Below are 27,462 nucleotides of genomic sequence, written 5' to 3'. Positions count from 1 at the left end.
GGTTAGTGGAGAGATTTTGACCTTTCATTGACCTTTCCTGGCCTTGCTTTCAGGCTGGGGTAGAACCCAGCCCCCAGGCACCCGCCAGGATGCGCCACCCCTTTCTTTATCTTTCAGTTATTTTCTGTGTGCGATTCCTAAATAATTAATTACAATAAATGTAACATCAGACCAATGATATCAAATAAGGAGGCAACAACTTAGGCATGATACTAAATGATGTTTATTAGTCACAAGTTCAGATCAACAATAAAGGTGATAAACAGAATCATCTGGGATGAAATGGGACATAAATAATAGATGCATAGGACACTGTCAAGTTCTCTCATTGTCAAGACTCTGTCAAGTCATCTCAGGCAGTAAATAAACAGGTTAATCTCATAGAGGACTGATACAGTCAATACAAGTCTCCTTTGGAGTACAGAAATGCAGAGTAGCTCATAGGAGTTGGGTGAAGTTGTCACTAGACATTCAGTTTGGTGTTTTTACCTGGTCGGCTGGTGGTTAAAAGTTAGTAATTGGGGCACATTAGCAGATCCCAGATCAGTGCTAAGTGTCGACTTCACCCTGGTGCTACTGTGTGTGTGTGTGTGTGTGTGTGTGTGTGTGTGTGTGTTTGTGTGTCTCCATCCCTGCAGGGTCACTTCTTCTTGCGGTCCTTCCTCATGCAGTCGAAGAAGGGGTGCCATACGGCCTCCTCCATTGTGATCCTCCTGGACACGTCGTACTCCATCATACTCTGAATCAGATCCAGCAGCTGCTCGTGGTCAGTAGTCTTACAGGACAGGTATTGCTGAGGAGGGAGGAAGAACTTAAGTTACCACCACTACGTAAAGGATCAGGGCCACCACTACGTACACACGCATCCCGCACTGTGTGTAGGGCACCAAGTGCCCAGGGCGGGCACCAAAATAGCCTAATGATCATCATAATGATTTATTTAAATTTAAGATGAAGCACAACTACCGGTACAATATAAAGCATAAGCACAGATTTGCCAAATTTGTGAGTAGATCAATTGAGTTTGTTCTGTCCTATCATCACTCAATCGAATAGAGCTTTTTACAAAGACAATTGTCTCAAAGTGAGACAACAACAACAATAATGTTAAGCAATATATTTAAAAACAAACAATATGAACCAACACCGAACCATAGATCCCCCAAAAGCCCCTAAAATCATTATGGTGATGATTTGTAGATCTGCACCAAGTTCTGTTTCAGAGATTAGCTCCATTAACTAATTCACAAAAGGCCTTTAGCTAGTGTTAGGCATTCTTGGATTCTGACAACTGTAATACCAATGCATCATGTCACTTGATCAATCAACCAGATCACTATCCCCATCACTAGTAGTGAATGAGCTGTGAGGTGCTTGGGTGCCAGGTCCATTTGACAGTAGGAGGTCTCACCTTGAGAGGTTTGCAGTGCTTCCTGACGTATCGTCCAGAGGAGGTGTGTTCGTCCCAGTCCAGCTTGTCATGGTGCACGTACCGCCTCTTCCTGGGGACACAACGACACAACAACCACGGTCATTCACAACACAACAACCACGGTCATTCACGACACAACAACCACGGTCATTCACAACACAACAACCACGGTCATTCACGACACAACAACCACGGTCATTCACACACACACGGCTCAACACACTAGTTGACATTAGGGATGCTCCGATTTATCGTCCACCGATTTAAATCGGCCGATTTCACTCCAAATGACTCGATCAGTGATCGGCAAAAATGGCCGATCGCAAAAACCGATTTTTAAATTATTATTTTTTCCCTGGGGAAGACAGATAACTGAACAGAAAACATAGGAGGACGTAACAGTATGTAAACCATGAAGGCCACGTTTATGATGTCTTTTATACAGCCATATCGACTGACTTGGGCTTCAGGCCCTAACTGGGTGATAGGCCAGACCTTTACTATGCCATAAAAATGGGTCTGCGTTTGCTTGGTGCCTAATGGATCAAAACTTTTGTCTAATAAGCAAAAAATATGTAGGCTATCCAGTCAGTAGGCCTACAGTTATGTATTTTTTTTTTTAAATCGGTATCGGTATCGGTTGATCTTGAGGAAAAAAATCGGTGATCGGTATCGGCCCCAAAAATCCAGAGCGGAGCATCCCTAATTGACATGAACAGCGTATGATTTACTCCCACAACATAATTGCTGATTGGTTGACCAACACACACATAAAAAATGATAGATGATAACAAAATAAACAGTTTGAAGGCTTATTCCCATTGTGGTTCTTCAGTAAGATGGCACGGGTGGGTCCATCACACTCACACAGGTCTACTGTAGCTCAGTGATATCTCTGATGATGTAGACTTCAACTATCTGCATCTGTATCTCGTCCTGGAAACGGAGTCTATATCTAGACTGATGTGCAACCGACAGCAGCAGCACAGTGTCTCTGCCATGCAGATCAGACTTACTTGGTTTTCTGCAGCAGGTGTGTGGGAATGGGCCCCAGCACTCGCTCCATCATGGCCAGGTGCTCTTTGCTGTCGTGTGTCTACGACAAAACAGAGCGAGAGATGGGAGTCAGACAACTGGAAGGACGGGAATACTTTTATCTATCTATCCTTTACTTATCCAAGTCTCATTGAGATATTAATTGAACTTTTTCACCCTTTTTCAAGGGAACCACGGAACCACTGACATTAAAAGCTGTCCAAATAAAAAGATTCTGTAAAACAAATGTCAGCTGCTTGTGACAGACTGCTGAAACATATCCCCCAAATCAGGGCTCTTTAACTGCCATCACGGAAAGCTCCTGTGTGAGCTTAGAATAGGGTATGTCATGTGATATAGAACAGGGTATGTCATGTGATATAGAACAGGGTATGTCATGTGACAGCTGGCTACCTGGAACAGAGTCAAGCCCAGGTAGAACTCTATGATAATACAGCCCAGACTCCACACGTCACACGACTGGTTCCAACCCAGCTCTGTAGAAACACAAAACACACAGATACACACAGATAAAAAAGTAATCAGTCAAAAGTTACACACACGCACAGACACACGCACACGCACACGCACAGACACACACACGCACACACACACACACACACACACGCGCACAGGGCAACACTCGATTTTGAAAAGCCGCTGCATATGGTTTACAGTGTTCATCTACAAAAAGATTATATAAATCCACTAATCCTAACCCAAATTCTAAAGCCAACCCTAAAACTAGAAACATGGTTGTTGTTGATGACAACATCGCATCTAAAGGGCCCTCTCTCAATAAAGTTGGTCCCAGGTTGGGCCTCTCCGTACCAAGGATGACCTCCGGCGCACGGTAGTGCCGCGTGGAGACCACCGAGGTGTGCTGCTCATGGTCAAACGTGGCGTTGCCAAAATCCACCACCTTCACGTCCAGACTCTTCAAGGTTCTCTCATCCCGCTTCTGCGGTTCAAAACAGAGAGAGAGAGAGAGAGAGAGAGAGAGAGAGGCGAATAGAAGGCGAGGCATAGTAGATGAGCGAGAGAGAGGCATAGAAGGAGAGAGGGAGGTATGTATATAAAGAGAGGTTGAGAGAGAGAGAGACAGAGAGGGTAACGACATTAGTTTAATCTAATCTAAACAGGCACAGCTGTTCCCTCTCATCCGCCCCTGCTCACTCCCCATCACAACTCTGCAGCTATTCATTTCATACTGTATGACAAGATGACACCACTCACCATCTTAGCGTTGTACTCCAGGTCGTAGTCTGAGTTGATGAACAGGATGTTCTCAGGTTTCAGGTCTGTATGGGTCAGGTTATTCCGGTGGAGGACTAGGAGGAACACAATGTGTGGGTGTGTGTTAGCATGCTTTCTTTGCAAATCTGTTGTGCTCCGACCCACCAAGCAAAACACACACATGGTGTAGTATTTGATCTAGTCCAGAGTGAACACACACCCTGCAACTCACGCACACACGCCCTGCAACACACACACACACACACACACACACACACACACACACACACACACACACACACACACACACACACTGCAACTCACACACCCACACCCTGCAACCCACACACCCACACACACACACACACACACACACACAACACACACACACACACACCCTGCAACACACACACACACACCCTGCAACACACACACCCCACACACACACACACACACACACACACACACACACACACCCACACACCACTTACAGGAGACAGCTCTACAGATGTGGTAGGCCATGTGTCTGATCTGGTCCACAGTGAAAGGAAGGAAGCCGTTCTCCTTCAGGAAGTCAAAGGTGCTCAGGCCCAGCAGCTCAAACACGATACAGATGTGGCCATGGTGGTCAAACCAGTCCAGCATACGCACACAGGCACTAGAGCGAGAGAGAGAGAGAGAGAGAAATAGACAGTTACGACCCAGTCCAGACTACACACCCAGCCACTGGAGAGAGAGAGACATGGTATACAGACTAACCAAAGCAATATACAGGAGTTATAACAAACCAGGGGAGGCTGGTGGAGGTAGAAATTGGAGGACGGGTTCATTGGGACGCATGGAAAGGAATGAGGAATGGTTATCAACCACGTGTGCAGAACACTGATTACTCACAATGTCTTCTCCATGTCCAGATTGTTCATTTGTTCCAGAACCTCCACCTCAGACAAGGCCGCCTCTCGGTAACGTTCAATGTTCTTAATGATCTTCACGGCCACTCTCTCCTCATCTCTGGAGGGACGGGGGAGGACAGGGGAGGGAAGAGGGAGAGAAGCGTTGAGACATTCTGATTCTGCGGATCAGTTAAGTTCTATTTTAGATGAGGCCGTGATGACCGAGTTAAAAAAATCTGAGATGATGACTGCCGAATATCCTTTGTTTTGGATACTGCCTCTATAGCCGGTCTAAAGATGCTTAATACACAGTCAACACACTATCGACGTTAGGGATAGAGTAACACTGAGGACGCCTATCCAAATGTAGTGTGTTCCTGAACATTTGTGTCACAATTTGATGTAAACAGACACCTCTCGGAAATGAGAAAGACGTGAAATTCGTCTTGAAAGTTTTGTTGTTTTTTTTCTCAGATTTTCGTTTTTTTAGCTAACATTCAACTCGAAGATGTGAAGTACCCACTCGTTATTTTTCCGAACAGTTTTACGTTCATTAAACAAGTGTAATCTATAACACAATGACTTCGTTTCTTGTTGTTTGATGGGGATTCATTATCTTTGATGGGGATTTTCTGTGCTTAGTGATTTCAGGTGTAGCAACTTTCAAATACTCATGTCGTCTTCAGTTTGTTTCCGATTTCAATGTATGATGCATCATTTGAAATCTTACAATCTGTAGTTTAAGCACATGTAAAAAACAGAAAAATGATTTTGCCTACAGCAAGTAGTTTCTTTCATTGGCAGTTGTCACATTTGACTCACTTTGACCTGTCGGTGCATTCCACCACTTTCCCGAAGGCTCCTTCTCCTAGAGTCGACACGACCTCATCTACAGGGACGGAGGAGAGACGGTCAGGCACCACAGAACAGAGCTGCTGTGGCTTCACAACACATAGGCTAACACGAGAACCAGACTAGGCCCTGGACTAAAACTGGACTAGCCCTCAGCCGCCACCACCACAGCACACACTGTCTACAAAGCAAACTTGTCTCGTCTCTTCACTGTTGTGACTAGGACTTAACTATGGCATGGAAACAAACCCACCCAGATCCAAAAGAAGTTAGCCTACAATATAACGGTTCTTTTTTTATAAAAAGAAGTCCTAACTAAACCCTACACTCACATCATCTCTATAGGAAGACAACATCAGACAGAAAGGGTTACAGAAAGAAAGGTTTGTGTTCTATACATCTTGCTTTCAGTACGAGTCCATTTTGATAGATCAGATGCCCCTCCTCATCATCCTCAAAACTCCAGGAGCGTTTCCGGATGTTGTGATGGATCTTCTGTCGGAGGGGGGGAGGGGGCCAGGAGAGGGGGTCAGGGTCACGCCACGGGCAGCATCAGCAGCACCATCATCATCATCACCACCATAAGCCCGCCAGACAGAACCGGGCCAGAAGGAACCATTCAATCATTCAGCGTAGGGGGAGTGATGACGTCGTGAGGGGGGAGGTAAACCCAACGCCGGGCCGCGATGACAGCAGACGGGAAATTCAAATGCAGCCCGAGAAACGCACAGGTAGGACGGGCCCACATAGTGTGTGTCACAGAAGAGAAACATGGCAACATATTTTCAGATAATGAGACTCACACATCAGAAGTTCTTTTTCTTGTTTTTGAAGAAATGAAACAGCAGAGATATAACAGAGAAGTACGTTACTAGGACATAATCATCGACGGTTCAATTCCTGAGATTTAGGGTGTAACTCTCACGATGTACTGATATCAATATCCTAATCGTTCATAATCAGTCCAAACTGTTCAAGTCGACAAATCATTTGAAAATAGTTGTGCTATAAAATGTGATTGATTTAAAGTGTGTTTAGACATACCAGCCCAAATTATAATACCGTAATTCAATACTGTAGCCTAGTTCAAATAAGTTCACAATCCAAATCCAATAAAAAATGTCCAACCGAAGATGATTAGCCTACTATTCTAGAGTCTATATCTTATGACCCAGTATCAGTTTCCACAGTGTGACAGAGAGAGTTATGAGTAGGCGGGGGGTGGAGAGTGGCGTACCGACTGAGAGCGACGGCTGTGGCGCCGGGAACGGTGGCGTGTGTGACTGCTCCGGTGACTCTTCCCACTGCGTGCTGAGGACTTGCTGTAGTGGTGCCAGTCTCTGTTCCTCTCCCGGCCCTCCCTGCCATGGCCGTCCCTGGGCTCGGTCTTGGCAGCGGGCCTGGCACCGTCCCCATTTCCTGCCGCGTGCCCACTGGGCTCCCTAGCCCTGCGCTCACTGGGCTCCCTAGCCCTGCGCTCACTGGGCTCCCTAGCCCTGCGCTCCCTGGACTCCAGCTTCTTAGAATCCAGGTGACACCTGTGGACGAGAGACAGAGAGTGAATACACACCTGGATGCGTACAGGCACAGGCACAGCCACACACACAGCCACAGGTACACGCACAGGCGCACACACACAGGCGCGCACACACACTTCAATGGTGCGTATGATATGAATTCATCACATCATACAAATTCAGAGTATGTGAAAGGCTCTGACAGCGCCTCGCTAGCTAAGGATGCCCATGAGGGTCAGACTACAACAAGAAGTCAGATGGTGGTGATACATGAGTGGTATCATTCATCCACCCTTTCAGCAGGGGTCTCAGGAATGTTGTTGACCTGTCAGGACCCCAGGCAGAGTCATGTGGCTACCAAGAAAGGCCTGCGCTCCTCCATAACGCTATACTTAGAGTGGCCTACAGAGTCCACACACACACACACGCACGCACACACACATGCCTGGAGTGGAGTTCATACATGAACATGTAAACATTATAGTAATAAATACCTCTAGAGGATATCTCACTTCATGGTATGGCGTTATAGGAGTTACAGTTTACTTAGGGGCCAATCACTAACACTGTAGCACACCTGTGACATCAATTGACGGTTAGTCAAATCAATCATTCAAATGTATTTGTATTTTGTATATATATATATATATATATATAATTGACAGAAAAACTTTTCCAGCCAGGAATCATAAACATGTTGAGGTCATGATTTTTTTTTTTTAAGTGACATAAAACCATGAAAAAGAACCATGATGTGTCTACTGTTGTGGAAAAGCCAACCGTTTACAGCTGCCATGAGTGTTTACATGTCATAGTTTTCCCATCGACACATCTCCCGTGACCGTTTCTTTAAGAAGGTCTGATTAGCATCTTAAAGGTTGAGCCTACATGTAAAGTTAAACACAGTCTGACATGAGTTAAGTAGTAGTTGATCGCGATCCATGAGAATGTTTGTTTACCTTTCGTACGTTTTGGAGTGATGGTATTGCCGAGGTGGTCTCTTCTCCCTGTCACCGCTGTGGGAGCTTCGCCTGGGTCGTTTGCGGATCTCCAGCTTCTCCTCGAAGCTATACTCCTCGACCCAGCCATCAGGAGAGCGCAAACGCTTGGATCGCCGCATCTGTCAAACAAGGAGGAAGAAATACGTCTATGCAGTTAAAAATTACGACTTAGAAACCCACCCCTGTGCATTCCTATGCATGGGTTGTAAAGTGTAAGCCAGCTGCACTGAAAGCCACACTGACTGAGGCCCTATTTTCCCAGACTGGAGACAAGATAGATGGACAGCTTGCTTGCCAAATATCCTATATATGTGTCATGTCTCGTCTGCTGGACCCTGGACAAATAGCAAACATTAGATAACGCCTGCGACTGGTCAAAATATATTGTAGAGCGAACATAATAGCATCCTCCTCTATACAGTCCTACAGACGGATAAAACTCGGAAACTGCCATGTATTTTTTTTTTAATAAAAGATGCCAATTATGTATCGAAATAAAAATGCCACCAATTTGTTTTCATAAACGCACTAGGCTACTCGAGAGATTGTATTACCAACTGTTATTACAAACGGTGTTTCAACGTTTGTAATAAAATCCCTTGAGCAGTTGAAAGTGATTTTTTGGCGGGGTCATTTTTATTTCGACACACGGCCAAGTCTCGGACATCTGTCCATGACTGTCTGTCTGTCCATGACTGTCTATCTGTCCATGACTGTCTATCTGTCCATCCATGACTGTCTGTCTGTCCATGACTGTCTGTCTGTCCATGACTGTCTATCTGTCCATGTCTGTCTATCTGTCCACGACTGTCTATCTGTCCATATGTCTGTCCATGACTGTCTGTCTGTCCATGACTGTCTATCTGTCTGTCCATGACTGTCTGTCTGTCCATGACTGTCTATCTGTCCATGACAGAGAAGAGACTGGGGGCAGAGTAGAGAGAGGATCTGGTATGACCGAGGCCGACCCCTCCTTATCGCAGGCGGCCAGCCAACACAAATTGTCAGCAGACAAAAACAACATCACCCTACTGACTTACTAACAGTGGCTATTGAAAAATAAACACCTCGACCACCTAGCTAGCTAACATTATGGCTTTTAAAGTTAGCTAAACAGATCACTACCAAATGTGTGGCTACCTACACTGACTGAACATCAAAGACACAAATGAGTTCCTCTGTACTAGCTAGCTAATGTTAGCTAGTTAGCTCATGATGGTTTATAGCTCACATAGTAAAGCTCGCTGAGCTTACATTTCGGTCATAAATATAAAAATACCCCTCACCTTAAACAACCAGTTATTTCAAGTTGTTTTGAAATAAGACACTGTGCTTTTCCACGCTTAGCACACAAGAAGGAGTTGATCGAAGTGAAGCTCTGTTGTTTACGATCCCCTCAGTAAAGATGGCGGCCGTCTGTCTTTGGGCAACAAAGCCTCGCTGACGACGCGTGTGGAACGTTGGGAAATGACGTTTTTTTTACGTAACTACACCGCAAAGGGAACACGAGCAGGGGATTGGTTGTTACCAATTATATAATAATTGTAATTAATAATAATATATTATAATAATAATATATTAATATATATATGATATATAATCCTATCATATATTTATATATGATATATAATAATAATTATATATATAACCCACTCTAATTTACCGACATGCAATTAGGCAAAGGGAAAATATCGTCTTCAACTAGGAGATCAAGTTACCTAGAAAGCAACACTGTGTGAACAGTAATCCCACAGTGTAGTAAGCGAGTGTAATAAGAGAGTGTAATAAGAGAGGACCATGTAATAAGAGAGTGTCAAGGGTGATAGTGTGTTCCAAAGTTAGATTCAGATGGATTGGTCTTCATCGTGGGCTCAAATGCAAGGGTCTGCATTGTATTATTTCATGTATCATTCAGTAGATGTTTTAGGATTGGTAGTAATCCTGCATGACGCAATATTTGTGTATGCTTTTCTTGTGTATTTTGGAAATCGAATTTATATGGCACTTTTCATGCATGGTGATACCTAGGAAGACCTAAGAAATACATTCAGAAAGCATAACTTTAGAGGTAAACCTGGAGCTTGCACTGGAACTTGGAGGTAATTAGTTATACAGTGTAAAAGTAGTCTATCCCCAATAGACATAAAGGCTAAGTGTTTCGAGTGGAAAAGATAGATCAGACCAGTGGAATTATCACTTGTCAGATCCACACAGTACCAAAGTCAGAGTCTAGACATTATCAAATTAATTCCATCAGTGTCAGTTGGATTTGACTTTGAATATGTGTGAAAACATTAATAATTCCTTAAATAAATAAATAAATCCTCATTGCATTGGTCATGAGAAACACTAGTATTACTATTGATACTATAACAGTTATTTCCAGAGGGTGTTGACACACTAATATATTGACCTGACACGACCTGCATGATGCCACAGTCAGTTTTTGGGCACGCAGGAGGTCATACTAATCTGCTGACAGGGTCTTGTGTTTATGACCACCCCTTCAGCTAATATTAGACCTCCATTTTATGAATATGGTTGGTTGCAGCTGACTCTGAGATCTAGCTGTTTTTGAAGGTGTGAATCACCACAAGGACAATGTTTTAATTGAATTCTTTATTATTAATCTATTGGATAATAAGCAAGTAGAAAATGTAAAATCTATTCCATTAATTCACCATTCTTTCCTTTTGGTAGCACTTAGTGCTACTGTACCTTCACCAATTGAATCAAACTGTTCAAGTGTTCTACTCTGATGCTGATTGGCTGCCTCTCGACAAGGAAGGTTTTTGTTTTTACCTGAGAAATTACCATTACCAGTGTTCATCTTCACCTTATTACCAATGTATAGTACAGCTCCAGTGTTGTTTATGATGACCTTATATAAGTCAGTCCATTTACCTTATGACAGCCTTGCTGTTATGTGGTGTCTCCACCAGTAGAGGGCAGTCGTCCATGAATAAAAGAGATAAGAGCAGTATAGATATTACTAAAGCGAGATAGTTGAGCAAGGTGACACATACTTGAAGCTACAAGTGTCCTAACTAGACCTAACTATTGAGACATGCTCTTTTTACATTTATTTTATTTTATTTAGTATAATCACCTTGAGTATGGTACAGTAGCATTAGCATTTGAAATGGATTACTTATCCCATAAAATAAAGCCACGTATAGCAGCCATTAGTCATCAACAGGTCAATCTCAGTTAGACCACTCACACTCCATCACTTGGAAAAACTGACCTCTTGACCCCAGAAAAAGCAAGGAATAAAGAGCTTACGGTCAAGTCTGTTAATGAAAATGGAATCCACTAGGAACCCCTGGTACACCAACAGTTCAATTAGAGTAAAGGGGAGTGAAAATGTGAGTGTTAGAGTGCGGTGGGTAGGAGGATCGAGTGACTGGTTTAATTTTCTGAAGAGCCTCCCCCTCCTGCACGCATACACACACAGACACACACACACACACGCACACACACACACACACACACACACACACAGACACACACACACACACACACACACAGACACACACGCACACACACGCACACACATACACACACACACATGCACACACACACACACACACACATGCACACACACACGTACACACTCTAATGTGCACACTCATGCAGAGTGTTAGTGAGGGGTATCGACACAAAGGCAGTTGAAAGCTCTCAGCAGTGATTGAAATTCTCCAGTGTTGTTGTCACAAGCTCGAAGCAGGGAACTGAATCACCCACTGTCACAAGACGGCAGGCAGGTCAGTATCAGGAGTTATACCAGGTGAGCAGACAAGCCTGGTCAGTATCAGGAGTTAAACCAGGTGAGCAGACAGGCCTGGTCAGTATCAGGAGTTACACCAGGTGAGCAGACAGGCCTGGTCAGTATCAGGAGTTAAACCAGGTGAGCAGACAGGCCTGGTCAGTATCAGGAGTTACACCAGGTGAGCAGGCCTATTCAGTACCAGGACCCAACATTGTAGACAGATATTTCATGTATAGCGCTGAGATGACACACTAGTCTATGGCAGACACTCATACTTATTCTATACACAATAGGGGTATAGGTGTGCACTGGTGGTGCAGCCCTCTGTACAGCCCCTGAAGAGTGTATGCCAGGAATGGAATGAGAAATGGTCACTGGTGAGTTGGTGAGAGGACATGGTTTGAGGCGTGGGGACAACAAGAGCAGTGCAGAGTTTGACAATAGAGATAATTGTGTGTCCCTCCATATATATCATCATCTCTACGTATGGATGTTATTGTGTGGAATTGACCGTGTTTCTTTTTCTACACCGAAGCTACCCACATCTAATTGCATGGCAATTTTGAATCATTTTTTTTTTTTTTTAAGTAATTTTTTCTGAGTGGGGCAGTCCCACTCATATTTTTCATTTGATTTGAAAGATACAGTGACGATTTAGACAGGAAGGATGGGTGAGAGAGAGAGGAGGGATGACATGCAGGATATGTCCCCGGCCGGAATCGAACCGGGGACCCTGCGGTTACATGGTCAGCGCTTAACCCGCTACGCCACCTAAGCGCCCCGCCATCTTGAATCTTGAATGAATCTTGAATGAATCTTGAATGAATCTTGAATGAATCTTGAATCTTGCAACTCTTTCTGAGCACCACAAAGTTCTCTACAAGAGCACCACAAACTTCTCTACTATAGACTATAGATAGACTATACCTAGACAGATGTGATATTCCTACTATTTCCTTCCCTGGCATGAGGCCACCTGGATCCCTCCATGCCATAGCAGCCAGAGTAGATGGCATGGGTCCAGCCTGTTGAGGAGGGACGGACCTCCCCTCTACCCTATCCTCTCCTCTGGTCTCCGGGCTCCGGCCTCCCGCCAAATGAAGTGGAGCTCCTTGTCCAGGATCAATACACTGCTGAGCATCTGCCAGACCAGAGGGCATAAATCTGAGAGAGAGAGAGAGAGAGAGAGAGAGAGAGAGAGAGAGAGAGAGAGAGAGAGAAGGAGAGAGAGAGTGAGAGAGAGAAGGAGAGAGGGAAAATGATGCTAGAATGAGGAAAGAGAAAGAGGAGAGAGAGAGACAGAGGGAAAGAGAGGGGGGGAGGGGGAAAGGGTGCTAGAGTAGGAAAAGAAAAATAGGAAAGAGAGAGACTTGTGAGAGAGAGAGGGGAAAAAGAAGGAGAGAGAGGGACAGACAAGGAGAGAGAGAGAGAGAGAGAGGATAGCTGAGCGAGGATATATATATATATATATAGAGAGAGAGAGAGAGAGAGAGGGAAAGAGAAGGAGACAGAGGGGAGAGAGAGAGAGAGAGAGAGAGGGAAAGAGAAGAAGAAGACAGAGGAGAGAGAGAGAGAAGAAGACAGAGGAGAGAGAGAGGCTCCTCTTAGCTTAATGGACAGCGGTTCAAAAGTGTGACGTGCCAGCCGGGCACACGCTTGTGTCTTTATAACCTCTTGAGTCATTGTGTGTGTGTGTGTGTGTGTGTGTTTGTGTGAGGGGTGGGGGGGGCTCACGTCGATGGCCATTAAACCAAATGCGAGAGCTGAGAACGTGGGGGGGGGGGGGGGTTTGGGGGTGGTGGCGGGTGTGTGTGCATTAGGGAAATTGCCTAGGCCCGCGACGCAGCAGGCGGCACGGTACTGAAGTAATTACAGCTGCTGGAGAGGGATGCTGAGACTAGGTTTTGGCTCTGTGTGTGTGTGGGCCAGTGGAGGGTTGTCTGCCGCAGAGCCTCCCCCACCATCACCACTACCCCCCCCCACCCCCCCCCCCCCACTATAGCACCACTAACGGGACTGTATGGTTATTGATGAGGTGGATGGTGGATGAGGAGGGGGCTGAGGAGGGACAGAGAGAGGGAGAGAGAGAGAGGAGGGAGGGAGAAAGGGACAGAAAGAAGGTGAGAGAGAAGGGGAAGGGGAGAGAGAGAGAGAGAGAGAGAGAGAGAGAGAGAGAGAGAGAGGGGGAGGGAGATAGAAGGAGAGAGAGCAGGGGAGGAATGGGCTGTGGCAGTACTGGGACATCTTCCCTCAGGGACGTTGGGACAGTAGGGAGGTTTGTAAAAGGTGTGTTTCTTCTACAGTTGATTGGATTATTGCTATGGGTCTAATACATGTACACACTCTACGCCTGGACAACTGGGCTGTGTGGCTGGCCTAGACGATCACTAGGACTGGACACACACCTGCAGCATGGGACTCACCTGCTTCAAGTCCTGGAAGTACGACAGAGCCACACAGAAAGGTGAGTCAGGGCAAGTGTCACCTCCCATCTCCCACCTACCTGTCATCGTCATCATCATCATCACCATCGTCGTCATCATCATCATCATCATCAGACATCTGTCACAAACAAGCTCACAGCATCCTTATGTTCGTAGTTGGAGAACAACAGAGGAATACTCTTCCTGGTCCGTTACAATGTGTAGGGGAGCACAAAATCAGTTCTACACCGTACGTTTCTTACTTTTGATATTGTAAACAAAGCAAACGACTGTAAACAACTCAAGCCAAACGTGTAGAATTATGAGATTTTGGGACATTTTAATATGTTTTTTAGGATATTTCTGCTTTTATTAAGGGGATAGAAACGATAGAGATTGACAGGAAGGATGGGTGAGAGAGAGGGGATCCTTGCCTAACCCTAACCCAGAATATGGAAGTATACAATTCCATTCCGTAGTAGTAGTTCCATTCGATAGTATTCCATTCCGTAAGTGATCAATGGAATGTTGTCGAGGGGGTTTGGCAACACAAAAGAGGTCCTGTGTGCAACCCCCCTGGGCAGTATTAGGACACCTAACCAGGGAGCATGGGGCTCCCATGGGAGGTTCGGGGAGTGATGTAGCTTGTGTGTATTGGTGCCCTTGAATGACATCGGTACATGTTGATGGGGGTTGAGAGGAGAGCTGACTGCATTGGGCGGGGGGGGGGGGGCATTAGGATAGGAATTGACTGGATTTGGGGGTGATGGGGGTGCAGGAGAGAGAGAGTAGATTAAAGCTGTGTTAACCAGGCTTGTGATTTACACTACCAACCTGATGCATGTAGGATGGGAATGGGGGGGGGGGGCGCAGGGGGTGGGCAGGGGGGGGGTCTCGCCGTCTCGGGAGTGGGGTACTCAAAGTAATGAGCTGAGAAAGGGATGACATAGACTCTGAGCTGAGAGGAGGTACAGTATCAGACAGACAGACAACAGACAGACAGACAGACAGACAGACAGACAGACAGGCCGGCCGGCAGACAGACAGAAAGACAGACAGACAGACAGGCCGGCCGGCAGACAGACAGAAAGACAGACAGATTGACAGACAGATAGGCTGGTAGACAGACAGACAGACAGACATGCATACACAGGCAGCCAGACAGACAGACAGACAGGCAGACAGACAGACAGACAGACAAATTGACAGATGGACAGACAGACAGACAGACAAATTGACAGACAGACAGACCGGCAGACTGACGGACAGACAGACAGACAGACAGACAGACAGACAGACAGACTGATAAAGGACCAGAATACTATAAATGAGGCTTTTGATTAAAGCACATAATACATAATACAGTCAGGAGACTCCACGCATATGAACTTAGTTGAACTTCCTTCACAGCTGAGCTGTCAAGCACAGCAGATCATCCACACACAACAAAGAGATAACATTCAGCTAGGCCCGGAATAAAGCCGAGGATTTAGTGTCTCTGATAGAGATCATGTTTTTATCTATTGTACATCTGGGTGTCTCGAGTTGTCTTATCTCTGAGACGGGAGATGCCATGTAGCCTGAATCTAATAGAGGAACAGCTATTGATAACCCACTTAGAGGAGCATACTTTATAGCTCCGGCCTTGTTAAGAAAAGTGTCTTCCCTGAGATTATTAATCACTGTTCTCCCCCAGGGAGAGAGAGAGAGAGAGGGGAAGCGAGGGAGAGAGAGGGCGAGAGAAAGAGAGGGAGAGGGAGAGAGACAGAGTGTGAGTGGAATCTAGAGCACAGTTTAACTGCTTCCAGTCAGCCATAACATGATTAATAGCAGAGAAAAAATGTATGAAAAAGGGAAGCAAAAGGCTTTTAATTAAATTATGAAAATCAATGAGCGTCCGCCGTCCCCTTTCCCTCGCTGAACCCTGGAAGTGCTTTAAAGATAAGAAATGGTTATGGGATTCCTCCTCCGGGCTGACGTCCAGCCCCTCCAGCCCCTCCAGGCCGTCCAGCCGTCCAGCCTACCTAGCCATCGCTCTGACCGGGAGGACAGGGTGACCGTGGAGAGGGGAGGAGAGGAGGAGGAGGCTGAGGCTGTGTCCCAACGTCCCACACTAGCATAGCCTATACATACCCCTTCTAATGCACAACCAAAATGGCTTGGCTTCACTCTGTGTGGTATGCTATAGTGTGGATAGATATGAATCCGTTGGATGTCATAATAGAGTTAGAGTTAATCTCCACGACTTGGAGTCTTTTATCATTACTCATACATGGTGCAGGGAGAAAAAACATGCTTTTGAACTTGAACAAGCAGATATAAATCATTAAACATGGGTATGGAATTTCATTGGCTTTTTCCAAGAAATCACCTTTTGGGCACTTGTCTGAGAGAGAGAGAGAGAGAGAGAGAGAGAGAGAGAGAGAGAGAGAGAGAGAGAGAGAGAGAGAGAGAGAGAGAGAGAGAGAGAGACAGAGAGAGAGAGAGAGACAGAGAGACAGAGAGACAGAGAGAGACAGACAGAGACAGACAGAGAGAGAGAGATTGTGAAATAGAAGGAATGTAGTGTTATCAGTATAGGTGTTCAGGGATTAGTTATGTTTCACTGGTCCTGTGGTATGACATGGTGTGTGTGTGTGTGTGTGTGTGTGTGTGTGTGTGTGTGTGTGTGTGTGTGTGTGTGTGTGTGTGTGTGTGAGTGTGTGTGTGTGTGTGTGTGTGTGTGTGTGTGGTATGACATGGTGTTGTACCATAGTTGTCAGTGTGGGTGCATGTAGAGACTAGCAGTCAGGTCAGACACTGATCTGATGCAGCAAGATACATGTTCATACATGCATGTCTGACCCACTGTATGAGAGAGAGAGGGGGGGGGGTGACAAACTCAGACCAACACTATCAAAACTGAATTAGAATGAGCATTTATTTACTTTCATAATGAGTGAGTTACTTAATGATGTTGGAAACATTCCTTTGAGATTCTGGTCCATGATGACATGATCGCAATTCCTGAAGATTCTTCAGGTGCACTTTCAAACTGTGAATCTCTACCACATCCCAAATGTGTTCTACTGGATCCTGTGACTGGGAAGGCCACTGATGAACTCATTGTCATGTTCATGAAACCAGTTTGAGACAACTTTTGCATTGTGACATGGTGCATTATCATGCTGGAAGTAGCCATCAGAAGATGGGTACATTTGTGGCCACGAAGGGAGGCACACAGTCAGCAACAACACTCAAATAGGCTGTGGCATTCAAGTGATGATCGATTGGTATTAACGGGCCCAAAGTGTGCCAAGAAAACATTCCCCACACCATTACACCACCTCCACCAGCTTGGACTGTTGACACAAGGCAGGTTTGGTCCATGGATGTCCACAGGTGTTTCCCAAAAAAAAGTGTTTAGTGAGTTTATGTTACAGTAGCCCACAACTCAAACTCTATCTTGTTTTCACATGACAGTATGTTGTTCAATCATTGTATCAGAGGTGATGGCTGGAAAAGAGAAAGAGAGTTGAAAAAGAGAAAGAGTTTTGATTAAACTGATCAAAGACTTTGACTTTGTTTCTTGCGGTCTAAATAGAGAGGGGGTTTAAGGCATAGCTAAGTGATAGTAACAGTTAGGTTACTTTAATCCCTTTTCTCATTCTGGCTTTCTCAGATTTTCTTACAGAAAGTCTTACTTGCTATGACTGTGATGTATAGTTGATTCACTTACTTTAGATGAATTACTGTGAGTTGTTTTTGGATAAGACCTGCTGCCAAATGCTAAATGACTCAAATGTACAACAGCAAAAAGGAACAACACAGCAAACAAGCTAAATGGTAGTAAAACATGATCTATCAGAGTAGAATAAATGTCCCATCCATCCCAGGGGAGGGGACATCGTTAGGATTATTTACTGTTATAGTTATTTACTGAGCTGAAACCACGACAACATGCCATCAGCTATGACAGGACCATTGATCTATCCACTGGCTAACGGAGGCCCTGGACAATGTCATCATCTGGAGTTGTTGTTCTCCTGACAGAGTCGATGTCCGTCGTCTGAGACAAGCTTTACATAGAGCTCATCCCTGTAGTGACAGTCCACAGTGGAGGCTGGTGGTGGTAGAAATTGGAGGACAGGCTCATTGTAATGCATGGAATAGCAGCTCGCATCAGATTCAAGACCCTGGTGCTTGCCTACCGGGCAGCAAAAGGGACAGCCCCTGCCTACCTGCAAGCAATGGTCACCCCCCAAACTTTGACAAAATAAATAATAATAATAATAATATTAATAATAATCTTTCTTCTTCTATCACGACGGCTGCCTATGGCCACCGGCCTGAACTAGATGACTTCTCCTGCTATGACTGGTGGATTGATGATTCACTTACTTAGTCAAATGTATTGATTGTAAAGTCGCTTTGGAATAAGGCGTCTGCTAAATGCCAAAAATGTAAATGTAAATCAATGAGGAATTGCATCAAACATGCCTAGTAAAACAAACTAAACACAACAATCTGTTGCTGTCCCTCTCTGTCTTCCTCTCTCTCTCTCCCCCCCCCCCCTCTCTGCCTCTATAACCTCTCTCTCTCTCCCCCCCCCTGCCTCTATAACCTCTCTCTCTCTCCCCCCCCCTTCCCGCCTCTATAACCTCTCTCTCTCTCCCCCCCCCTTCCCGCCTCTATAACCTCTCTCTCTCCCCTCCCCTCTCTGCCTCTATAACCTCTCTCTCTCCCTGCTCTCTCTCTCTCTCAGGTGGTAACAGGGATGTGCTGGTCAGCCCAGGTTCTTACTTCTTCCTGTCTAACAGCTGCGGTCAGGGAGAGGAGTGGCTCAAGACCCTTAACAAGGGGGTCTGGATACCCTTCACAGGTAATATCACACACACACACACACACACACACACACACGCAAGCACACACACACACACACACACACACACACGCACACACACAAATGTCCCCAAAATCCCCCTGATAGGAATCTGACCTCTGACCTTGGTGAAGGCACAGCCACACATTTCACACCATGAGATTAACATTCCCATTGGGATTCTCCACAGAGTTTGGGAGGCAGTTAGCCATTCCCACCTCGGGGGCTTTGCCGCCTCTCTCTCTCCAACTCTCCGGCACGTCTGGAGCCTGCAGGAGAGATTCTCCTCAGATTAGGGCCTTGAGCTGTGACGCTCTGAGGCCCTACCTACCAACTTGCTATACCATCTTGAGCCAGCCAGAGAGAGGGGTAGAGAGAGAGAGAGGGGTAGAGAGAGAGAGGGGTAGAGAGAGAGAGAGGGGTAGAGAGAGAGAGAGGGGTAGAGAGAGAGAGGGGTAGAGAGAGAGAGGGGTAGAGAGAGAGAGAGGGGTAGAGAGAGAGAGAGAGAGAGAGGGGGAGAGAGAGAGAGGGGTAGAGAGAGAGAGAGAGAGAGGGGGAGAGAGAGAGAGGAGGAGAGAGAGAGAGAGGGGTAGAGAGAGAGAGGGGTAGAGAGAGAGAGAGAGAGGGGTAGAGAGAGAGAGGGGGGGGGTAAGAGAGAGACCTATTCAGCAGGGCCAAGCTCAGCCCATGAATAGGCCTCTCCACTAGAATAGAGTACTGCCTTACTAGTAACAACGGAGGTGTGTTCTCACTCCTCCTCCCGGACAACCAAACAACACAAACATACTAAAAGGGGAAAGGGGCTGTTTATCATCACAGTTCAGTGGAAACCTATTCTGAGGAAGCAGTCAGCATGGTGTTATAGGGAGAGGTGGGAAAACAGAGGGGGGAGAGAGTGAGGGGGGGATAGAGAGGGGAAGGGGGACTTAAGAGGGAAAGGGGGACTAAGAGGGAGAGAGGGACAAAAAGGGAGAGAGGGAGAGGGAGGACAGAGAGGGGGACAGAGAGGGGGAGACTAACTCGTGTATTTTTAGTCAATCTGTGACAGTGTTCACCCTTGTTAATGATTCCCGGGGGCAGATAGGAGGAACAGAGGGTGGTGGCGCCACCCTGGCCACGCTCCAGTGAGTATGGAGTGTGATATGAGAGGGTGGTGTGTGTGTGTGTGTGTGTGTAAGTGTGTGTGCATGTCAGTGTGACATTAAAGGGAGGTGGGTTATAGAAGAGAAGGGGTGGACTCTTGGTAGGGGGGCAGGAATGGGGAGGGGGGGGTTGAATCTGACTGGTTAACACTGAGGATGTTAACCTGAGAGACTTAGTACTGACAAAGAGAAAGTGTGTGTGCCTGTCAGAGAGAGAGAGAGAGAGAGAGAGTAAGAGAGAGGGAAGGAGGTATATGACGCCTCACATGAAGACAATAGTACATTCCTGAGGCGTGGGGGGGAGGAGGAGTGGAGAGGAGGGAGGGAGAGACACGTGCAGTTAAGGACACCATGCGCTCCTCTGAACAAGCATAACTAGGATAACTAATTACTGCTGGTGGAACATAAACGAACTCCTCGTGAGAGAGAGAGAGAAAGGATAACTTACTCCCCTGTCACTGTCATGACCAGAACAACGTGGACACCCTTCTTCTCTGAGACCTGGGAAGTGACAGTTGGTTCTTCAACCACGGATGAGTAACCTCACCTCAGACCTGATGACGTGTGCTAGATAGACACCCGGATGTAGCGCAAGGCTTCGGCTTCATCTCAGCGGGCAAACACAGTCTTAGACGTGGATACGACCTAGATTCGAACCCACGTCGTCACCCTTTTCCAGACTGGTTTAAAGTGACACTACCTAGGGCTAGGACTTGAACCCCCTGGACACTGAGGCAGTCCAAGGAGAACAACACCAACAACCAACACCAACCCTTTATCTGGAATCAACAGCGCAACATGTGGAGAGACATTCCACTGCTCATTCACTAGTGATAAGGAGGACGGACCAGTATGATATCAGTATGATATCACCCAGTGGTGCGCATAATTAAACCGGGACCCTGTGACCGACCTGCCGATCAATTCTTCTCTGAGGGTTTACAGAGGAGAGACGTCAGCCTCCAAAACAACATTCTTAAACTCAACATTCTGATTCCGCATTCTGTTTATGTAATATGACTCACTTTCCCATGATCCTATATCGGGGGTTGTTTGTTCCATTGGCGTACCCCAGTGAGTGTGCAACTGAGTCTGGAGCATGTCACAATGCTGCTTCTTGTAGGATGAAATTCCTGCTTTCCGTTGGAATGCTCATTCATCAGATTAGGCCACATAGCTGAGCTCACGGACCGTTGTTGATCATCGACAAGGAGAGAGACTGACTCCCCTCGTTTCTCCAGCCAGCAGAGCAAGACCACTTATCTGTTTACCTGGGGAGAGAGGGAAACGAGGAGGAGGAGGAGGAGGAGGAGGAGGAAGGAGAGAGGAGGAGGGAGAGAAAAGGAGGGAGAACGCAGAGTACCAGCCAGGACAGAGTTGACAAAACAAGTGAGAGGTAGATAGGGGTTGGGGTGGGCGAGGACACCTACTTCTGTGTACTGTGACGAGGACAAGGTTGGGGGAACCACGCCAAGCTGTCACAAGCTGTCTGAGTGGTCACATAATCCCTCACTGGACGGCCGGAGAGGAGAAGAGAAGGACAAAGAAAGGGAAGAAAGGGAAAGCAGGAAGAAAGAAAAGGGCTGAGGAGGGGGCTGAGAAAAAGATACCTTTGGGACTGCGAGAAACTACAATAACAGTTACTGAAGGAGGAGAAGAGGAGATGCCGGAGAACAAGCTGAGTGTTAGCAGGAGCAGCAGCTACCTGTCTCACTCTGCCTACAGGAAGATCAAGAGGGTGCTGAGCTTCAGGAGGCGTAAGTAGAGAGAGAGAGAGAGAGAGAGAGAGAGAGAGAGAGAGAGAGAGAGAGAGAGAGAGAGAGAGAGAGAGAGAGGGAGAGAGAGAGAGAGAGAGAGAGAGAGAGAGACGCTGGCATAAAATCTAAAGAGAGAGGCAAGGTGTATCATTGCAGGTAGTTGGGGTGAGGACTGGGGTAAGAAGGGTTGGATGGGAGATGTTTCCAGGAATGGAGGAATGGAATTGAGCATCAACAAACTCACTCTCTATCAAAAGATGTAACTGGATTTGATCATTATTTAATTTTCATTTCATTATTTCCTCTCCGCATACCCCATCCTGCCTCTTCCCCCCTCCCCCTCTCCCCCTCACCCCCCCTCCCTCCCTCCTCCCCAGGTGTGTTTGGCCAGCGGCTGGAGGAGACAGTGCTGTACGAGCGGCGTTACGGGGTTCACATGGCGCCCCTGGTGGTAGAACAGTGCGCCGACTTCATCCGGGACCGCGGCCTGCTGGAGGTGGGTCTGTTCCGTCAGCCGGGCCAGGCTACCCTGGTCAAAGAGCTGCAGGAGGCCTTCGATGCCGGGGAGAAACCCTCCTTCGACAGGTAACCACCGTCCGGTCAACACTTACTACAGGACTGGGCTGGCCCCTGGTCACAACTGGATGGAGCCTTCCACCAGCTGTATCATATTTTACCCAGCCCAGTAGCACTGCAATGTGTGTGTGTGTGAGGCTTTGCGTGTGTGCATGTTGCATGTTTCTATCATTCCGATGGACGTGCTGTATCCTAAGTGTGTGCGTCGGTGTGGGTGTGTCATCCTAGCAGTACAGACGTGCACACCGTAGCGTCCCTCCTGAAGCTGTATCTTAGAGAACTACCAGAGCCCCTGGTGCCTTTCTCCCGCTACCAAGACTTCCTCGTGGTTGGCAAGAAGATACCTTCTGAGAGAACCCAGGTATGCATGGGGCCATTCACCTGCATGTCCTGCATGTTGTTCCTGGGCTCCATCTGATGTGCAGATACAGTAACACAAGACACAACACAGCCACAATCGCCTGGCCTGAACTAAATCCTATGGAGGAATCTCGTAGATAAAGCTTTACAACAACAATAACAAAACATCAGCAAGAACTGTTCATACCAAAAGAACTGAGATATATTATCATTCAGTTATGATGAACAACTCTGTTATCTCTCTCTCTCTCTCTCTCTCTCTCTCTCTCTCTCTCTCTCTCTCTCTCTCTCTCTCTCTCTCTCTCTCTCTCTCTCTCTCTCTCTCTCTCTCTCTCTCTCTCTCTCCCGTCATCTCTTTCTCCCGGTGTAAAGGGTTTGTTGGAGCTAAAGATTCTTCTTCATGATCTCCCAGTAGCTAACTTCAACCTGCTCAACTACATCTGCCAGTGAGTCCAACAACCGTTTTAGATTTAGCCCCCCAGTGGTGGGAAGCGCTGAGTCTGAATCACAATACATGTTCTCAGCTAAGTAGACCAGTCTCTGTAGTCTGTGACAGTGGAGGCAGGTGGAGGTAGAAACCGTGTTTGTTACCATTCCTTATTCCATTCCATTCATTACAATGAGGCATCCTGGGGGCGGCTGTGGCTCAGGAGGTAGAGCTGGAGTCTAATGATCGCAAGGTCGGCGGTTCAGCGGTTCGATCCCCGGCTGGCCATGTGTCAAGGTGTCCTTGGACAAGACACTGAACCCCAAATTGCTCCCAAAGAGTGAGCTGGCGCCTTACATGGTAGCTTGCCACCATTGGTGTGTGAATGGGTGAACGCCCATTGTAAGAAAAAGAATCTTTGGGAATAAGGTGCTATATAAATGCAGTCCACTTACCATCTCCCGAATTCTACCTCCACTGGTCTGTGATAATATCTATCCTGCCTGATCAAGTCTGATCCAGATGCTTGACTCCACAGGTTCCTGAATGAGGTCCAGTCCTACTCCGGCAGCAACAAGATGAGCACCCAGAACCTGGCTACAGTCTTTGGACCCAACATCCTCAGACCAAAGGCTGAAGATCCAGAGAGTATTATAGGAGGTACGTGTGGAGTTATTCAGACAGATCCAAAAATCCATTTAGAGAGAGAGAGAGAGAGAGATAGTGAGAAAGAATTAGAGTATACACTTGTAACACCTTCTCATTCATTCAGGTGGTGTAATGGTGTGGGGAATGTTTTCTTGGCACACTTTGGCCCTGTTAATACCATTCAATCAGTCACACAGAACACCTTTGGGAATTACGCCGGCTGTTATTTGCTGTGTTATGCAATATTCTACCAAATATACTGTGAAGCACTTTGTGACTGCTGTCTTAATAAGTGCTATATACATAAATAAAAGTTAAGTAAAGTTTGAAAGTGCACCTGACAAATCTTGCAGGAATTGCATGATGCAATCATGTCATAATGGACCAGATTCTCAAAGGAATGTTTCCAACATCTTGTGGAGTCAATACCATGAAGAATTGAGGCTGTTTTGAGAGCAAAGGGAGGCCCTACCCAGTATTAAAGAGAGAGAAACAGAGATAGAGAGACAGAGTTAGACAGATATAGAGATGGACAGATATAGCTGAGAGACAGTAAAGACAGAGACAGATATAAACAGATAAAGATAGGGGATATGCCTGTCTGTCTGTATGGCCTTGAGACTATGTTTATATCAACACAGTGTTGTGCAACCTGGTTATGATGACGGTGTTGTCCAGCTCTCACAATAGAGAGGGTTGTTGTGATAGGAATTCTTGAACAAAGAACATGTACTCAGCAAACTGGTATTCTGGTTTGCTCACCAGTCAGTAACTTAAAAACAAAGTGTTGTTTTAACCTGGCGATGGCCTATTGACCAAAACATTATTGTGGAGCAACCTCAATTGAAATGGCCATGCCACCTCTGACTCAGTGTGTGTGTGTGTGTGTGTGTGTGTGTGTGTGTGTGTGTGTGTGTGTGTGTGTGTGTGTGTGTGTGTACAGGGGCAGCTGTGGTGCAGCAGCTGATGTCAGAGCTGATTAGAGAACACCAGAACCTGTTCTCCAGGGAGGGGGCTGCGGTGGACCCCCCCAGCACCTCACGGCCTGACTCCTACCCCTGCCAGAGACGGCCAGGATGCCACTTCGACGGAGGCCACACCAAGCCCTGTGACCCACGGGATCCCCTCTCCCTCCCCCAGCGAGCCCCCCAGCCCTGCGCCCGCCAGCTCTCCCTCCCGCTGATCGGCGAGAGGAGGGGTTCCTCCCTCAGCCCCCCCGACGCTTGCTACACCAGCTTCGCCGCCTGCCTGTCCCACACCGACCCCCAGCTTCCCGAGGGGCTCTCTCCAGGGAGCCCCCCCATAGCTGGGCCACTCTACCCCAGGCACGTCCAGTCCCAGCCCCAGTCCCATCCCCGATACCAGCCCCAGCCCCAGTCCCCTGGGACAGGAGACCCTGCCTCCCCCATCGTCACTGCCTCTGCCTCCACAGTCACCCTACAGGCTGACCAGGACCCTGACCACAGCTCAGCAGCGCCCTACGGTGGCCAGACAGGGACAGTGGCAAGGGCAGGGGCAGGGGCTGGGGCAGGGGCAGGAGCTGGGGCAGGGGCAGGGGCAGGGGCAGGGGCAGGGGTAGTGGCAGGGGCAGGGGCAGGTGCAGGTGCAGGTGCAGGGGTAGGGGCAGGGGCTGGGGCTGGGGCAGGGGCAAAGGCAGGGGTAGAAGAGCCGGGTAGAGCGGGAACCAGCGGGGACAGTAGCGAGGGTCAGGACAGCACCCTGTCTGTCTATGACAACCTGGACACACTCCTGGACAAGCGCTTGGAGGAGGTCACCGGTGACGGCGGGGTGGAGGGTGAGGCGGACAGCCGCCACGGCACAGCCCAAGCGGAGCCGGAGCTAGAAGCGGGCACCGCCAGCGCGGCAGGCACTAGCTCCTCCTGGTCGTCCTGCGAGGTCCTGCCACTGGATGACACCGGGATGGGGGGCAGGCCCAGTCCCAGGCCGCGGTCCGCTAGGTTCACCTCCTTCAGGACCGACCCGGGGGAGGACGACCACGCCAACCCCAACTCACCGGCTTCCTCGTCCGCCCCCACCGACACCCCCCTCAGCACAGGCAGCTCTGAGGTGTTTCTGCCTTCGGCCCCCTTCGACCCCCTGGCCCCCCCACCCCCCCAGGCCATACACTGTCTCCTGGCTGGCCTCAGACAACAGATGGCCAGGCAGAGAGCTGAGTACGACACCAAGATCCACAGGTAAGGGCAACTGGGGTAATAATAATATAACATATATATCATAATATGAACATAATAATAGAACTGCAATGGAAATACAATAATAATTTCAGTATCATAGTATAGTATACATCTGTGATCAGGCCCTGGCACTTGAACCTCCAGATTTGATTTCATTTGATGTTGTGCCCAATGTGTACTGCTTTAATGTTTGCCTTATATTGAATATAATTGAATATAATCAATATCATTAGTTCACAAAAAAAAGAATTCACCGCCAATCAAGTGGCACATAGGCGACATATGTGACACCTACTAAACAAAGTACACAGTCCCACAGTGACTGTACACAATACACAGAAAATACACAGTGTGTTGTTTCTCCTCTATGTCTACTTCACTGGTGTCTCCTCCTGTCTCCCCCAGGTTGGAGCGTCGCAACGAGGCCCTCCACGGGGAGGTGGTGGTGCTGCGCACCAGCCTGGAGCAGCAGCGGCGGTGGTACAGCATCGCGGAGATCAAGATACGCAACGTGGAACGCGCCCGGGCTGACGCCGACCGCCGAAACTCCACCCTGCAGCGCGAGATGGAACAGTTCTTTGACACGTTCGGAGAGCTCAGCGCTGAGGCCAGAAAGAGCGAACACATCGTCCAGAGCTTTTGATCGTTGGCTCGTTAAACAGACAGACAAACTGACGGCTGACCCTGGTGACGGCTGCGAGGCCTAAACACAGGGACGCGGGAAGGGGGGTGCTGAGGGTGCTGCAGCACCCCCTAGCGGCAAGCAGAAGGAGCTCCTCCTGCCTGAATTGTTTTAGCAGGCTCAGATTACACAGCCTGCTAAAACAAGCGAAATGATATTCAGATCCATCCGATTCTTCGGCAGCGAAGGGCTTCCGTTAAGATGCAATAACAATCGACATGGAGTGCTGTCTGTAATAATGGTCAACATCATGTTTGTGGACATTGTGGGACACTGTGAGCTGAGTGGAAATTACTGTAAATTCCAACACATTGTTGGTAAAATATTTAACGTTACGTCTTTGTAGTGTGTGGGTGCATGCGTGCGTGCTTAACTATTATTGCCCGTGCATTGGGGGGGCCCGTCGTTATGCCACTGTGTGCGTGTGAGCGAACGAGCAATCAGCGAGAGGGAGGGAGAGAAATCGTTATAATTTTTTCCCTGGCAATTTTTTTCCCTGTAGCGTATAGACAGCACCTCAGCACCCCCAGTCAAAATACCTTCCCGCGTGCCTGCAAAACATGTCGGGTTTAACAACGAAGAAGCTTTTCTCGAGAAAGTGCCATTTGCCTTCCAGGAGTGGCTGAATAACCATGTCCCATATCCAGGTTGAT

The 27,462-nt window shown here is 47.4% G+C and overlaps 2 protein-coding genes across 4 annotated transcripts; one reads left to right on the top strand and one right to left on the bottom strand.

Moving 5' to 3' along the window:
• Nucleotides 1-255: 255 nt before the first annotated feature.
• clk4b (CDC-like kinase 4b) lies at nucleotides 256-9,372 on the bottom strand. Of its 3 annotated transcripts, none has more exons than XM_080549591.1 (13): nucleotides 9,253-9,372; nucleotides 7,925-8,085; nucleotides 6,686-6,986; nucleotides 5,847-5,943; nucleotides 5,419-5,485; nucleotides 4,598-4,714; nucleotides 4,195-4,361; nucleotides 3,704-3,798; nucleotides 3,299-3,428; nucleotides 2,882-2,964; nucleotides 2,449-2,528; nucleotides 1,412-1,502; nucleotides 256-793 (listed from the first exon to the last, which is right to left on the bottom strand). In XM_080549591.1, exons 2-13 carry the CDS (start codon nucleotides 8,083-8,085, stop codon nucleotides 641-643), a joined length of 1,542 nt encoding a protein of 513 aa, XP_080405717.1. In that variant the 5' UTR covers nucleotides 9,253-9,372; the 3' UTR covers nucleotides 256-640. The 3 variants fall into 3 exon arrangements, with proteins under 3 accessions (XP_080405717.1, XP_080405718.1, XP_080405719.1); XM_080549592.1 differs by having other exon boundaries at nucleotides 5,847-5,940; XM_080549593.1 differs by lacking the exons at nucleotides 5,847-5,943; nucleotides 7,925-8,085; nucleotides 9,253-9,372 and having other exon boundaries at nucleotides 6,686-6,885.
• A 4,778-nt stretch (nucleotides 9,373-14,150) lies between these two features.
• Nucleotides 14,151-26,770, top strand: LOC308174321 (rho GTPase-activating protein 24; the record flags this gene model as incomplete). The annotated part of the gene is made up of 9 exons (XM_080549400.1): nucleotides 14,151-14,202; nucleotides 18,906-19,022; nucleotides 22,299-22,506; nucleotides 22,726-22,858; nucleotides 23,230-23,303; nucleotides 23,823-23,944; nucleotides 24,876-25,415; nucleotides 25,548-26,127; nucleotides 26,533-26,770. 9 exons carry the CDS (start codon nucleotides 14,151-14,153, stop codon nucleotides 26,768-26,770), a joined length of 2,064 nt encoding a protein of 687 aa, XP_080405526.1.
• Nucleotides 26,771-27,462: the final 692 nt, after the last annotated feature.

Source organism: Nansenia antarctica (assembly GCF_963989245.1).
Source record: "Nansenia antarctica genome assembly, chromosome: 20".
NCBI classification, from domain to species: Eukaryota; Metazoa; Chordata; class Actinopteri; order Argentiniformes; family Microstomatidae; genus Nansenia; species Nansenia antarctica.
Note: the sequence above shows the minus strand (reverse complement) of the source record. Positions and strands in the feature narration are given on the sequence as shown.

Bases quoted from the DNA above. Each gene is read 5' to 3' on its own strand.
- clk4b (XM_080549591.1), bottom strand. From the start codon at position 8,085: ATGCGGCGATCCAAGCGTTTGCGCTCTCCTGATGGCTGGGTCGAGGAG. The intron at 6,987-7,924 runs GTAAACAAACAT...TCTCGTCCACAG, and splicing joins CACTCCAAAACGTACGAAAG to GTGTCACCTGGATTCTAAGA. The intron at 3,799-4,194 runs GTAAGTGGTGTG...TGTTCCTCCTAG, and splicing joins CATCTGTAGAGCTGTCTCCT to TCCTCCACCGGAATAACCTG.